This window comes from Canis lupus, chromosome 13 (assembly GCF_011100685.1).
Source record: "Canis lupus familiaris isolate Mischka breed German Shepherd chromosome 13, alternate assembly UU_Cfam_GSD_1.0, whole genome shotgun sequence".
In the NCBI taxonomy this organism is placed as follows: Eukaryota; Metazoa; Chordata; class Mammalia; order Carnivora; family Canidae; genus Canis; species Canis lupus.
Window position 1 is genome coordinate 47,412,980 of NC_049234.1, and position 15,791 is coordinate 47,428,770.

Below are 15,791 nucleotides of genomic sequence, written 5' to 3' on the forward strand. Positions count from 1 at the left end.
GAGGGTAGCCATGCCTGAGGTGCAGGCCTGGGGACACCTTGCCCTACCAGGTGCATCCTCTCAAAGTCAGGGCGTGTGGTACACAGCCCCATAAGACAACCAAGGGGTTCCCTAACTGATCCCTACCCCAAACTCCACATGCTGAGGCCTCCTCAGCCTTCCTTCTTCCTGGCTCTTGTGTAGCCCCTCTGGCTGGTGAGGCCAGGCAGGTCTTCTCATTTTCAATTCCTTTCTTTACCCTTCCTGGCTCTCCCTCCTCCTGCCCTCTTGCCTGGGGCTCATTTTCTTTTCTTTCTTTCTTTCTTTTTTTTTTTTTTAGAAGGGCCTGAGGCTTTGGGGAGTAATCGCTCAGAATCCTGACACCACTGCTCCCATCCTTACTTGAGAATATGAAAGAGAAAGCTAGACTGGCTTTCCCCCAGCACTTGAGGTCTGTCCAAGGGAACTGGAGATGAATGTGACAGTAACAATGTCTGTGGAAAAGCCTGAAGAAGTGAGAAAAGGATACCATTTATTTAGCTCTTTCCTGGGCTTCACATGCCTCATCTCACCTGATCCGCACAACGATCTGGGGATGCAGACATCACATCCGGGGATGCAGACATCACACGCATTCGTGTAGGTGAGGAAACAGAAGCTCAGAAACATGACCTGTCTTGACCAATCAAGCTGTACCTGGCTCCAGGACACGGTGAGGCAGATGGAGGCACTGCTCTATGCAATTTCTTAACCCCTCTGACTTTGCTCACAACCTACAGGGTTGCCTTGGGGATTAAATAACACCCCGATTAAATAATGGGGCCCCTATTCAAATTTATGTGCTATGCTTAACGCAATTGTGGAACACAGGTCCCAGTGGCTTTCCACTTCACAACGCCTCGGCTGGATTTTTTTTTTTTTTAAACATCACAGAGCCTTGCTGTACTCCTGGGACTTCCACAGGACAAGGCCCTTTCTTCAGTCAGGCTGACCTACACGCAGCCAGCCCTCCCAAGCCACAGCTGTGTGTTGGAAAGCTGGCTGCTCAGGCCCCTAATAAAGAGCAGACCTCCCAATCTCTTCATTCCCTCTCCCTCCCCTCACGTAGGTTTTCAAATTAAAAGTAACCCAAAGCTAAATCCTTAAGAGAAGGCAAGGGGGGTAAGAGGCCCCAAATTCTGGGAGATGGAGAAAGTTCGGCTCTCTCAAACAGGATCCTGAAAATCCAGACCCAGAGGGAGTGCAGTCCTACCACATTTTTTCCCAATTCTGAGGATTGTGGGCCCACCTGGGCTGGGCCGGGCCCCAAAACAGAGTTCCCAGTCTCTGGTCCTCTGGGAGGTCTGTAAGCAGGCTGCGCGGTTAGGGACCCTAGGAGACCTTGCAGCTCCGTCTCCAGCCACAGGAAACTGCTGCCTACCTCTCCCTGGACACAAGTCCGGGGAAAGAAAGACCCAAGGAACCCAGAAGAGACGCTGCCCCCTTAGCTAGCCAGCAGCCGCCAAGGAAGAGGAGGTGTGAGCGGAGTCCTGGACAGAGAACCGTCACCCCAAGTCACACACTTAGCCAGTCCGGACCCCTTTGGAGAACCCTTCCTCCTGCGCTGCCAGGACTTGGGCCTCTGCATCCTGAACGTGCACAGAGGCTCAGAGCAAGTTTCCGAGCCTGGGCTGGGGCAGACCCGCGGCAAGGGCGGAGTCCGCCCCGCTCCCCTGCCCTCTCCGCGGGGACCCCACATCTGGGCGCCACATCCACACGCCTCCTCCGAGCCTTCCCTAGGAAGGTCCCTTTGCGAGGCCCAGGGAGGCGGCTCTTCCAGGCGCAGGCAAGTACGGAAGAGGTGGGGGGGGGGGGGAAGGGGTAGTTAGAGCCGCTTTCTTTCGCCAACCGCCAAACGGTTTGCATTTTCAAATTGTGAAGCTAGAGATGGGCCCCCACCCCATCAACTTCATCTTTGGGGCGGGGGGCAAAAATATCACAAGTTTGTTTCACTGCGACGTGCACAACGAAGGGCTATGGTAACCGCTGCAACCCTAAGTCTTCTAAAGCAAAAGGACCTTCTGAATTCTCCAAGGAAAGCAGAATTGGGGGTGGAGCTGTAGAGCAGGGGAGTAGGGAGAGGAAACAAAAACCCCCAGCTCAGCGGGGAACGCCCACCCCCCCTCGCGAGAGCCAAAGGTGTGTGGCCGGAGCTGGGGCTCAGGGTGCGGAGCAGCGGGGGCCGGCGGGGCGAGCCTTGGAGCAGGCCGGGGTGCAGGAGGGGCGGAGATTTTGTTGTTTTTGGGGGCCGTTTTGGCTTGGGTGTACAGGGCTTGCGGGGCCCGCTCTTTGATGGCTGGCTCAGCTTCAGGGCTTTGATGCCCTTGCATCCACTTTTCTGTCGCCCGCGGGCCTAGACGAGCGAGGCCACCACGCCCGAACCGCCGTGCCCCCTGCGGCTCTCCCCAGACCTCTGGGCGCAGCCCCGAACTCCGGAGTTAGGCCTCCCGCCCTGAGGGTCGCAGCCCCCAAGACTCGCGGTCTGGGGAGGAAAAAAAAAATCCTCCTTTTTAACCCCGTGAGGATTGCTCAAGGGAGAAACGCAAGAGGTTAAGATACGAGGCGGGGTGCGGGCTGGGAGCTCCACGTCGGTGAAAGTCACTCCAGGGCGCGCACGGGTGGCCTGGTCCCCCGCGGTGCCAGGGGCCGGAGCCGGGGGTGGGGGTGGGGGTGCAGGGGGTGGGGGTGGGTGGGTGAAGAAAGGACCTCGCAGTCCCCTTGGCCAGCGGCGCTTCCAACCCCTGGCGATCCAGGACCACCCAGGACCCCGGGCGCGCAGGGAGCAATCTGGAAAGATCTTAGAACAACAAGGGAAGAGCGCGGCTGCCCACCCCCCCCCCCTCCCCGCCCGGGCCCGGCGCGCCGCAGACCCGTCCTCTCCCGAAGGCTCGGACCCGCGGCGGAGGGCGGACGGCAGGATTCAAACCCGCCTATGAGCCGTGGGAGGCGCGGGTGGGTGGTGGCTGCCGGGGCAGGACGGGTGTCGAGGCACGAACCGCCTCTTTCCAGGGCCTCCAGCCCCCAGGTGGCTCCCGACCACTGGGTTTATTTTGCTTTTGCAGGGGAGGCAGATGTTGACCTCGCTCCGTCTTTGCTCGGCCCAGACTCGACGAAATCGTCCCCCGCCCCCCGCCCCCCAACCATTTGCTTCCCTGCGCCACCCCCCACCGGTGCGCTATCCCGGGAGTCAGCATCCCAGTCCTTTAAACCTTCTGGAATGTCACACATGGAAACCTTTAGCAAATGTTTGTTAATGATCATAACAAAGGCATCATTCAAATTAGGCAGGTAATTACTACCAGAAGGACAACTGGGTGCGCGCTTGCTCATCCATTCTCCATGCTTCCAAGTCGAGAGGAGTTACGACCCGAAGACACCCCCCTCCAGTCCCCCCAGCCCAGCCCAGCCTGCTTTTCAGGCCCCTTTAAGCATCTCTGAAATGAACTGTGAAGTTACCATTTGTGGGCGGGGAGCCCAGTGTTCAGGAGACCCCGGCGCGACTGGGCTGGCAGTTTCCCAGAGCAAAGCAGGCCTTCCTGGGTAGGCTTTCTACCTTGCCTCCTCGTCTTTGGGGTATTTGATATAAAAACTCAGATCTCAGCTTGTCTTTATTAATAGCATGAAAGCCAGCCCCCGCCTTTTCCTATTATTCCGCACGCTGAATTTTTTTTTTTTTTTTTTTTTTTGGTGGGGGGAGAGGGAGGTGCCGCGCGGGCCGGTTCATTATCTACAAGCATTACGGTATCCTGTTAGCATTCCGAACAAGAGGCTGTTCATATATTTGCCTTCAATGATTTCCTGAAGGAACATGTGGAAGTAATAGTGAGCAGTGCAGTCACCCGGACTGAAGATGCACGAGAGGCGGGCGCGCAGAAGAGCTGGGGTGGGGGGTGGGGTGGGGATGGGGCCCCTGGCCCAGCCCCGGGCGTCTTCCCGAGCCGGACACCCCAGGAGCCCATCCCGGGGCGGCACAGGACCCCACACTTTTCTGTGTGACCCTCCCCTGCCGGCTGCTCCTTGTCCCCCCTGCTGATGCGGGAGGAGCTGACGGCTGTCCGACGTTCCAGGCTCAACCTGGACGCCCTGGCCATTCCGAGAGTGCGGAGGTGGAGAGGGGGTGGGGATCAAAAATGACCCCTTCCACCCCACCGGAGAAGGCGCTCCCCTCCCCCTCCGTCCCTCGCACGCCCCACTCGGCCTCCTAGCCCGGTTCCTGGAGCGTCAGCGCCCCCTTTCCTCCGCGAGCGGAATCGCGCCCTCCCGGTACCGTGTCTCGCCTCGCGCCGTGGGGTGGGGGGGGGGCGGGCAGAGGATTTGGGGTTCAGCTCAAGCCCTAGGGCGTCGGTAAGCTGCGTGCTCTGTGGCGGGGGGCGGGAGGGGGGTGCGCGGAGGTGCACCTTCCCCGGGACGCCGAGGTGGCCAGGTTGGCCGCAGACGATTCCTCCCAACGCCCAACCCTGAGCCTTATTTCGTGTGCAGGATAGAAGCCAGGGCAACCTCGCCCGGGTCCCCCCGCCCCACCCCATCCCCCCAAAACAAAGACGCGACAAGATAAGTGGCTCCGAGGGAGTAAAGGTCGTTCTGTCGGGGAACGTTCCAAACCTACGCAGACCCTCGAGTCTTTGCACCTTCTTTCAAACCCGTTTACAAAGCAACACAAAACAAAACCGAAAACAAAGACCATCATCTTCCCACTGGACCCAACAGTTTGCCTGATACCATTAAAAGAGTCAGCGACTACCCGGCACTTTCCCTTAAAAGACCCCCAAGTTGTAAAGACGCAACCGCTTGGGGACCTCTCCGGACAGGCCCCCCAACTAACTAGCAGTTTCTACGGAAGGGACATTTCTCGATTCCAGATGTACACTCCTCCCGGGCATTAACTGCAACTTCGCGAGTTGTGTTTCTTTCCAAGAGCATGCAGAGCAATAGGGCAGCGTAGGAGACTATGCCCCTACATCAGGAGGCCGACTCCTTCTGGAAGTGATGGGCAGTTGGTATTTTCACGGACCTCTTTCCCGGCAGAGCATCAACACCTCCCCCCTTCCACCACCCCCACCCCATCTGGTCTGCTTCTCCCCGCCCCCCCCCCCCAGTTGTTGTCGAAGTCTGGGGGTTGGGGCCGGACCCCCTGATTGCGTAAGAGCGAAGAGCGAAGGCGCAATCTGGATGCGTGGAGGCTCAGAGCGCACGGAGTTCGGGAGAAACTTTTATTTTGAAGAGGCCAAGGAGGGGGGCGCTTCATTTCCTGACAGCTATTTACTTAGAGCAAATGATTAGTTTTAGAAGGATGGACTATAACATTGAATCAATTACAAAACGCGGTTTTTGAGCGCATTACAGTTGGAGCTAGAGAGAGAAAAACAGAGAAGGGGACTACAGGAGAGAGGACTGGAAGCCGTGGACACTTTTTGCTCCCTATGTAGGATTTTCATTACGAATTGACATAGGAGGAGAAGGTAAGAAAGGAGAAAAAAATAATGATTTTTTTTGTTTCTAAGAGAAGTCCTTGATCAGGCCCCTTTGGGCTGGAAGTGAAGGAACTTCACTCAAACTTTGGGCGATGAGGAAAAAAAAAAAAAAGGAGTGGAATTCCAGCTGTGTGTCCAGAGAGTCATTTATTTTGAATAAACTTCACTTGGAGGAAAGATAACCATAGAGTTAGAAAGTCTAGGGATTAAAAAAAAGAAAAAAAGAAAAGAAAAGAAAAAGCACACATTTTCCAGGCCTATTTTTAAAAGCAGTGTTTTTCTAACAAGTCCATAGCCTCCCGAAGAAATTTGTTTTAGGCTTACATTTTTGAGGTTTCTTTTTGGGGCTGGGGGGGGGGTGGTATTCGTGTATACCGGGACGGGCACCAAGTAATGCTGGGAGTGGGGGCAGAGGTGTTTGCCCTCTTCTTGGCAGTAGGTCCTGGAAGGCGACAGGTTTTTAATGAGTATTTTCATTCCTCGCCCGCGGTTTGGCGGGACAGCGCTGCAGCCGGCGGTGTGGAGCGCGGCGGGGGCCCTGGGTGGGGGGTGGGGTGGGGGGAGCGGGGCGCCGAGTGGGGCGCGCGCCGGGCGGCGAGGAGGGGAGGCGTGAAGGGCTCGGCTGGAGCGGGGCCGGACCTGGGGTGCCAGCCGGGGGCGCTTGGCGCCGGCCGAGGGCGCGTAATTACTGGACGGCGCAGCGCCGGGTGCGAGCCGGGGCCAGACACAGCACCGCGGCGGCGGCTGCGAGGCGCGCGGAGGGGGCGCGGGCGTGGGCGAGGGGTGGGGGGGGGACACCCCGGCGGGGTGCGTGCCGGATCCGCGGGGCGGGAGCGCGAGCGGGCGCCGGTCCCGCAGCGCGCGGGGGTCGTGCGCCCCTGTGCGGGGGCGCGGGCGCGGGCGGCGGGCGGGCGGTCTGGAGTAATGACAAACACATTTGGCCCCGAGTGAAGGAGTCGTCGTCGCCTCGCATTCCAGCGAGTGGGATTTGAGGAATTTCGAACCGCGCTCCGAGGGGCCCTCATTGTGCGCTGGGGTCCCCACCTCCACTCCTCTCCGCGCGCGCCCCCTTTCCTCGGTGGAATCGTTTTGGTTTTTTGCTTTTTTTTTTTTTTTTTCTTACACCCCCGCCCTCCCCTTTGCAAAGTCCGGGACTCCTCTGCTGCCCGGTCCCGGCCACAGGAAGGAAAGAAGGAAGATCGCCAGAAAAGTGTAGAACTTCTCTTGGGGGAAGTTAGGGACGCCTCGGAACGGAGAAACTGGGTCCCTAGGTAAGAGGAAGATGGTAGGCGAACCGTGCTCCCCACCTCCCGCCGGGCACCTGAGCCCAGGTCCGCACCCCCCCCCGCTCGCGTGTCCCTTTCCTCGCGGGGATGCGTGGCACTCGCCGCCCGCGCTCGCCCTGCGCTGCTGGGGCCGCAGTGCCCGGGTCTGCCCCACTCTCTGCGCCGGCCTCCTGGGCGGCTTGGGGGGGGGTCCCCTCCTCGCGCCCCTCCCTCCTTCTCCGACCATCCGCGTGGAAATCGGCTTTTGCTCGTGAGATTAACTTCTCCGGGGTGGGGGGACCGGCGGCGTCCACTTGGCTCGGAAGCAACTGGGCTCAGCGGTCCTGGTCGGAAAGGGTCGCAGCCGGCTGGGAGCCAGAGGGACCCGAGGACGGCCGCCCTAGGGGCCGGGGGCCGGGGGCCGGGGGCAGGGGCCGGGCCGCCGGGCCAGGTGTGCGGGAGCTGCAGCGTCCTGGCCAAGCCCTCGGAGCGGGAGAGGCGCTGGCTGCCTGTGGGTTGGCCGCGCGCCCTTCCAGCGGCCGGAGCGCCGGTCCCTCTCCCCGCTTCCCTAACCCTGCGAAGACCTCGGGCTTGCAGAGCGGGCGCCTGGGAGGGCCGGCCGCTCCCTCCACCTCCCAGGGTGAGGCCGACCCGCGCCGAGCGGGAGCCTGGATGGCCTTTAGCGGGTCCGGACTGCCCCGAGCCCGGCCCAGCTGCCTGGAAAAGCCCCGGGCTGCGCCCTGTGGGAAATGGCTTTTTGGCTCCGCAGCCGAATTGCTCAACGTTTTGGAGCGACTCGTCTCGCCGCAGTCGCTCCCGAGCAGAACTAAGGCAGCTTTTTTAGGGCCGGGGACATCCGGGGCACACGGGCACGACAGCCAGGCGCAGGGCTCCCGGGACCCACACCCCCGAGCGCGGCGCGCGTCCGGGCTGCTGGAGGGAGGGACAGGCGCTGCCGGCTGGCGCGCCTCGCCCGCACCCCTGGTGGCTCTGGTTTTAACACCCCCCACCCCTTTCCCTGCGTCTGACCCGCTCCCACTCGGACCCTGGCGCCTGTGCTTCGCATCCCTTCCCAGTTTTCCTTTCCTCCTTCCACTCTCCGCCTGCCTCGCTCCCCGCCAGGCGAGGGCCCGTCCTTTCTCGCCTTGACACCCCGCGCTGTCCCTGCTCCGAGGCTCCCACACAGTCTGGTTTTTGGTTCGACCCAAGCGTAGCTCGAGTGAGTCCCCACAGCGGGGATGGGGGTGGGGGCGGGAGGCAGAAGGAGGAGGTCGGGGTGGGCGTAGGGGGGGAGGCTCCGGGAAGGAGAGGGTGGGTGACCCTCGGCCCTCGCACCAGCCCTTAGGGGGACCGAGAGGGACCCAAAGCAGAACCCCGGCTCCCGGCCCCAGGGCTGCTTTCTTCCCGGGACGCGGACTGGGGAGGGGTGCAGGGGGAGGAGCATCGGGCCAGGCTTTCCAGCTGCAAACGCGTCTGGCGCCGAGGCGGGCCCGTCCTGTGCCTCCTGGGGACCGGCCGTGGGCGGCGCGCAGCGCCTGGACGCGTCCTGCGGACGTGGTGGCCAGCGCCTTCCTGCACACCCCGCAGGGTGGGACGCCCTCTGGCCTGCGGGGAGCTGCGACCGGGTTGCATGTTGCCGATGGACGAGCGGCACTTCTGGGGGGGGAGCCAAAGCCTGCTCGGGGACCGAAAGGTGCGGCTCTCCGCGTCCCTGGAGTGTGGCCGGCGGGGCCCCCGCGCAGCACCAGCCGTCGGGGTGCGGGGGGGAGGCCCCGCGCGGTTCGCGGGCTGCGGCCAAGTGGCTGGTCCCCCCTGCGCTCCGGCCCGGGCTTTGCCGGTCCACGCCGCTGGCCGAAGCGGCTCTGCGGCGTTTCCTTTTGTTTTAACCTGAAGAGGGAACCCGGAATCGGCTGGGAAAAGAGATTGGGGTAGCTCAAGGGGACCTCGGGTTTGGGGCGCTCCCCGCCCAGCCAGCTGCAGCCCTCCCGTGCCCCGAGACACGCAGGCGAGGGGCGCGAGGGTGCGCCGGACGGCGGGGCGCAGAAGGGAGCCCCCGGCAGCGGGGGGGGGGTCGCAGCCTGCGCGCCCCGGGCCTTCCCCCGCCTCCGTGCCGCTTGCGCGCCCGTAGGAGGCGCTGGCGCGCGCCTGTAACCCTAAACCCCCGGGCCCGCGTCCCTCCGCCCGGCCCGGCCCCCTCCCGGGTCTCCGCCGAAAACAATGCAAACGCGCAGCGCCGTGCCCGGGGCGCCGCGGCCGCTGCAGCCAGGCCGGGAGGGCGGCCCTAGTTAGGGACGCCACACTCCACGAGCGGGAGGCCGTGGCCGCCGAGCCCGGAGACCGAGCGGGAAGGGAAGGGCCGGCGCGGGTTCGCGCCCGGGGTGGGGGTGGGGGGCGGAGGGGGGCGCGGCGGGGCAGGAGGCGGGGCCGCGCGGACCCGCCCCCGCCGAGGTGGTGGAGCTGCGGGGCCCGGCTGCGCTGTCGGGGACCGGAGCCGAGCGCGCGAGCCGGTAAGATCCGCGGGGCTGCCGCGCCCTCTGGCGGCCTTCGGGGGCGCGCGCCGCGGGCTCTGCGCGGGGCTGGGGCGCTGCGTGGGGCGCGGGGGACCGGCCCCGGGGTCGCCTCTGCGGCCGCCGGGGGCCTCGGGGAGACGCGAGCGGGCACGGGTGGGTGGCTCGGGAGGCGCTGGGGGGCTGCGGGGATGGACCGGGGGCGTCGTGGTGCCCGAGCGGGGGACGAGCGGAGGGGGTAGGGCCTCGGGCGCCTTTGGGGGTGGCCGCCGACCCCTGGCGAGGGTCGCCCCTGGGCTGCCTGTTGTACGAGTCTGCGCTATTGAGCAACGGAACAGTCGTTTCCAACCAGCCAGCGGTTCGCGGCGGCGCGGGTGACGCGGGGGTGACAATGGCCTGCGAACAGGTCAGGCTCCAGGTCCCCCCCCCCGCCCCCCCCCGGCGCGGCCCCAGGTGGCTTCCCTCCTGCAGGTGGGCGCCGTCCCCGGGGCGGGGAGGCCGCGCGGGAAACGAAGCCCGGGGCCGACCCTCCGACCTCCTCTCCGGGGGCTCCCCCGGGGTGCGCGCGCCGCCCTCGGACCCGCTCGCCGCGACGGGCCTGCTGGCTGCCCCCCGCCGAGTTCTCCCGGGGTCCCCAGGACGGCTAAGCGTTTGGGGCAACAGCATCGTCGCCCTATGGCTTCCATTCCGTGGGGTCCGAACTGAGGTCACCCCGAAGCCTGAAAGTACGATCCAAGGGAGGAAGAGATTGGAAGCTAAGATTTGGGACATTTTAGCGCAGAAGGTCTGAGAGCTGCATCCGCGTCTCAGCGGACCCGGGGACGCACGTCCTTGGACCAACACTGGCACCTGCTGGCCGCGCCGGGGAACTGCAACGACCCTCCGCGGGACCGGGCTTCGCGGAGATTCTAAAAAGCGTGTCGTGGCGCGAGGAGGATGCCTTTTCTGCCCGGCAGGACCAAGTGGAGGATGATGGCAGGTTCCCTTTTTACGCTAAGGCTGCCAGGATCGTTGGGCCGATCGCATTTATTTTGTGGACCTTTGTGTCGGGTTGTGCGGCCGAGCTCGTTCTTTGCAACCGTGTAAGGAGGGAAGCGCAGACCCACCGCCCCAGTCGGGGCCCGTCTGCGTGAATCCCGGGCGGACACCTGCGGATATGGCTTTGTGAGTCCACGCTCTGCAGCTGGGGAGCTGGCCTGGTGACCTTGAGTTCAAGAGCACGCCCAGGGTTGTCTCCTTAGGAGTCACACCAGTTTGGTGACAATCCGAAAGGCAGTGTCATTTTAGTCTTCCGTGGCTAAATGTCTGGTGCAGGAAGAGCAGAAAGGTTTACGAGCTCGGATTGTCCCATAAATGCTCCCATGTTAAAAAAAAAAAAAAAAAAACAACAAAACTCCAGCCACCACCCATCCCTGGAATGTCTGATGGAGCTCAGGGAGAGATCAAAACAACACAGCAGCCTGTGGTGGGGGGCAGATCCTGGGAAACACACCCTCCGGGAAGTCGCCACCCGTGTAGGCGGGCGTTGGGATTGCAGGGGGGGTTAAGTTAGGAGACTGAGTGGAACGTTTTGTCACAGGGAGAAAGCAGGGTATGTAATTTTCACAGTTAGAATTAACTTCGAGCTGACATTTAACCGAACCTCGGAAATCTGAATCTTGGAGTTGTCGGTGGCTTTGGGGACTGTGAGAGAGTCTCCCGTGGCCTCTAATCAGGCCAGGGCGGGGTGAAATCCAACCTCCAGCGGCTCCGCGTGCCTGCGTCGAGCAGTTGGCAATCGAGAAGCTGGCTCCCGGCCTTCTGAGAAGGCCAGCGTGCTCCCACTTCTGCAAAAAGTGCCCAAGCTCCGTTTCCTCTCTAGCTTCCTTGCCATGTTGACTTTGGGTATGAAGTTGCCCTTCATGGCTCTTCACTTCTGGGTGCGGGGCCGGGGGTGGCAACCCATTACGAACACTGGCTGCAAACAGACTTCTTTTTCTGTTGTGCGTGACCGTAAACATTGGTTCACGTCAACAGGGCCTTGGTCATTCGTCAGGCCTTCGTTGAACCTGAGTCGAGATCTCCCTCTCCAACATGCAGGTGACGAGGGGCAGGTCGGAAGGCCTCCCCGGCTGGGCCTTGACTTTCTCGATAAGAAGTAGTTGAAGAAGTTACTCTGACATCCCCGTCATCCGAAACGTCTCAGGGGGCGCCTGGGTGGCTCAGTGGGTTGACCGTCGGACTCTTGATTTCGGCTCAGATCATGATCTCGGGGTTGGGAGATCGAGCCCTGCAGCGGGCTCCCTGCTGAGCACAGGGTCTGCTTGGGATTCTCTCTCCTTCTCCCTCTGCTCTCCCCCCCCTTCTCTTTCTCTCTCAAGTAAATAAAACCTTCGTAAAACATCTTAGAGTCTGCAGGGAGAGAGTCCATCTGAAAACCAGTGGCTGCGGTTTCCAAAACACTTTGGACTCAACTGTAACGCAGTCTTTATAACAATGCGGTGAGGCGAGCCAGGGAGTCAGGCGTTATTAGTCCTCCTTTCTAGAAGAACTGGAGGTTCAGAGAGATGGACTAAGCGTCCCATAGGGCATGAGCCTCTTCCAAAGCGATTTCCATCATACTTTGGAGAGAAGGGATGAAAAAGCCAAGAAAATGCCCAGGTCACTTGCCTGGGAGTGAATGTGGCAGATATCTTTTTCCTGATTGTTTTTTTTTTAAAGATTTTATTTATTTATTCATGATAGACACAGAGAGAAAGAGAGAGAGAGGCAGAGACACAGGCAGAGGGAGAGAAGCAGGCTCCACGCAGGGAAACCAACCTGGGACTCGATCCCGGGTCCCCAGGATCACACCCTGGGCCGAAGGCGGCGCTAAACCGCTGAGCCACCGGGGCTGCCCCCTGATTGTTTCTCTAACTCTGTTGCCGCGTTTTTTGCTTTTTGCGTTGTGGTCTTGGGGACTGAGGCTGAAAACCAGCTTGTCGCTGGCACGAGAGGACACGATCATGATTTAAAAAAAAAAAAAAGAAAACCGATTTGGATGATGTCCGTTGCTCTCCTTGCAGAGTGATTCGTTCATGCGGGCTCATGGCATGCAGGGTGGCCCTGAACCTGTAACCTCTGTTACAGGTTTGCACATCTGACTTTTGGGATGGGGGCTACCGAGTAAGGATGAGCGGTTATGACCCCCGAGCAGAGAAGCCCCCCAGAGAAGCCGGGGCTCCTCGAGATCCCCATGACGTGGCCAACGGGCCGAGGGGGCTTCCCTCCTCCCCTGTTGTGTGATGATTCCCGAGTACATTGTCCCGAGTACATGTCCGAGTGGGGACAGGAGACCTCGCCAGCGCACCTCGGTTTCCAGCCAGGGAACTCCCCTTATCAGAGAAGGGAGCTGGACATCTCAGGCAAACACATGCTGATTCGCAGTCTCCGCATCATTATCGCTGGCTCTGAGGCCCTGTTTTCGTTGCCCACTTTGTGTGTCAGTAAATAATCCTCCCTGGCAGCAGGTCCCCCGTATCTGCGCGCACAGAAGGAAATCTGGCGGGGCTGGCCCAGGGCAGAGCGCTCCTCAGAGCCTGCCCTGTAAAAGCAGCCGAGCCCTTCTCTTAAAGCTCGGGAATGCTTTAAAGATGCATCGTTGGCAAGCCCCGCTGAAGAAATACAGGATATAAATGTGATAAAAACCCAAGACATCAAGCTGGCTCTGGAGGGCTCCTTTGAAGTTGGCTAAGTGGATTATCAGTGGGAGGCTGATATTTATATGTACAAACACACAGGCCGTTACTGCTAATTGTGGTAAATCAGGCCTGGGGCCCGCTGTGCCCGTCGCCACAGCAGTGAGGAAACCCTGCAACACCCCCCCTCACCCCACACTCTCTCCCCGCCCCGGGGGCACATGCCAGGAGCCTCAGAAGCCCTGGCGAGCCAGCATTGTGCAAATTGCATTTGGGTTCACAGCACTGCCATTGTACTCCTCTCTCCCGGTGGTGAGCAGAGAAGGGCAGCGGGGGCCCCATTTGCATTAGGAAATAGTGCAGGGCGGGGGAGGGAGGGGGCACGCAAGGCTGAGGCCCTGACCTCCCCTTGAGGGGGACCATATGGTGAGCTGGAGGGAGCATGGCTTTTGCATCACACAGACTTCGTGTCAGAATTCTGGCTTCCTCGCCTGCTGTGTGACTTGGGTGACTTGCTAAACGTCTCTGAGCCTCGCTGGCACTGCCCCAGATCAGCTATGTCTCGGGGTGTTGGGGAACAGACGCGGGATCCATGGGGAAAACTTTGGCCTGTTAGTTCACACTGGTTTCTCATCCCTGCCTTGGAGAAAACAGAATTACCATGATCTCCCCCTTGCCCAACCCGCGCGCCTCCCTGGGGCCCCGCATTGTGCCTTCCGCTCTTTCTTCCTCCTCCCTTTTTCCTACTAGAATTCAAGGAAGCAGGAATCCGATTCGTGCATATGGGCCAACTTGCCACCTTAAAGCAAAAATGCACCACCAGGGGCGGAACACGGGCACACACACACTTTTTTGTTGCGTTTTCTTGGTGTGTTTTAGGCCAATGTACTCAGGACTCACGAACGCACATCTTAGTTTCCAAAGCTAGTGGTGAAACCAGTGAAATCCACGGATTTCTTCGCTTGCATGCGTGAAGGTTTTGAGTAAGTCGGGGACCCAGGGCATCCCGGGGCCGAGGCTTAGGTGATTTTTTTATGGGGTATCCTAAAGCTTGCACCCCTGCAAGCCAATAAAACTGGGGTGCTTAGCAGCGTCCACACCTGCAAGCCGGTGCGCGGGTCTTTCATTGACTTCAGTGAGATCACGTTGACTGAAGGGGCCTTTTCAGAGGATTGACCAGAACAGACTGTTTCGTGGCTTTGCCCTGGAGGCTCCTTGGGTCCGCCTGTATGCACCCTGTTTGTGTCTCAGGACACTCGGTTTGGGTTTTGGTCTCTCTCCCCAACTCTCTGCCCATCTTCAGATTTTGTGGCAAGAGAGTGGAGTGGAAGACTCGGTTTCTCCAGGTCTCTACTAGCCCCCCCCGGGTGGCCTAGGGCGTCCCTGGGACCACGGACCTGCAGGCCCACTTTCCTCCCCGTGTCCTCCCCCTGCTTTGTTCTCTGCTGCTCTGTCCACGGCCGTGCCCTGGGCTCCCCGGGCCCTGCCCAGCGCAGCCGTGGGTGCAGCGGGCCCAGGCCCAGCCTGCCGTACATTTGCAAGAGTGACTTGCCCCTAGGTGACAGTGCTTGGTGGGACTTTCAGAAACTCCAGATCAGAATGGCTTAAGGTCACTAAATAAAATCAAGAGATGGTGAAAAAAAAAAAAAATGAAGCTATTTGTTGTAGCCCAAGCGTCTTCGCCAAAGGTCGTGGAGGATGTGAACTTGGTGTGCTCTCTGTGTGGTGAAACACAAAGCAAATGACAACCTGTTTTGGGGTGAAAACAGCTCCAGTTGAATAAGTAAAGACGCATGCTTGTTTTTCACGTTCTTAATTTCAAATGGTTTAAAAGGTAACGGTTCTCTTGTACTCTTGGATGCCTCCTGAGACCATGAAAGCCAGACTTTTTGGAATTGGAAAGCTGCATGCAATCCAAGAGGGTTTCAGCCTCACATGGCTCTGGTCAGGATCTTGGGGTCCCATTGGGCTCCGGGATTCTTTTTTTGAGGTATCTTATTGCTTGAACCCTAAATCTTCAACCGAGGTGTTTTTGACTGAAATGATGCTGTTAACATTTTCCGTATCGCGAAGCACGAGAAGAATGAGGCTCACCTGTTGCTTTATTGGCTAACATCGCTTCTGTTTGACTTTTGATTTTTCCAGTTTTCCGGAACTATGGGGACTTCCCTTCTGGCACTCCTGATCTTAGGCTGTCTCCTCGCAGGTATGGATCCCAATACCCTCTGAGTTCACTCTTCTGGGGGAAGCCTTGCCTTCTAGAACAGTTCTGTGCTCCGGTGTGTGTTCCCTGTACTCTGCAAACACAGTCTAAAGGAGTGAGAGGAAGTCGGAAAACTGAGAAGTTATCTAGAATGACCACAGACCTTCCGTTCCCTTTGCCCTTTGGCACTAATTCCGACTCGAAGAAGAATGCTCACCAGCGGCATTTTTAGTGTATGTGTAATCCTGGCACTGAAATGTGGTAGGAATAATAGCCAAAGTTTACCCATCGCTCTTTTCTTTTTCCCGGGACATGGATTTCCAGAGACATTCGAGAGTGTTCGAAGGAAATAAACGGTGGAAAAAATTCATGTCCCGGGAATCATAGCTGTCTTAAGTGGAAGATGCTTAAATTGCTGGAAAACCCTACAGCCACCTTTTCCCTTGGAATCTAGTTGATTTGACTCTTGGGTAATCTTACTAGTGTTTTTCTACCAGGAGGATACTACTTGGACCATTTGTGGAAATATTTATTGGTATTTTTGAGTTTTCATCCAGATGTTTATATGTCTCAGATGCTCCCCAAGAACCCCGTGGTTTTCTGGTTTGAGGAGCTGACTTAGGTCTGTTAGGGCTTACTTTTATGGGCATGTCAGCAAGGGCAGTGGTTTG

At 59.5% G+C, this 15,791-nt stretch overlaps 1 protein-coding gene across 4 annotated transcripts in view; it reads left to right on the plus strand.

Annotated features, from left to right (window-relative positions):
- The first annotated feature begins 5,213 nt into the window (after positions 1 to 5,213).
- Positions 5,214 to 15,791, plus strand: part of PDGFRA (platelet derived growth factor receptor alpha) — a 46,055-nt gene continuing 35,477 nt past the window's right edge. The window contains exons 1-2 of one of the 4 annotated variants that reach the window (XM_038556088.1): positions 5,214 to 5,477; positions 15,063 to 15,123. In XM_038556088.1, coding sequence (XP_038412016.1) covers positions 15,075 to 15,123 — 49 coding nt within the window. In that variant the 5' untranslated portion in view covers positions 5,214 to 5,477; positions 15,063 to 15,074. Of the gene's footprint in view, positions 5,478 to 6,482; positions 6,761 to 8,425; positions 8,448 to 9,179; positions 9,262 to 15,062; positions 15,124 to 15,791 lie in introns of those variants that run through there. The other 3 variants (XM_038556090.1, XM_038556087.1, XM_038556089.1) reach the window with 3 other exon arrangements.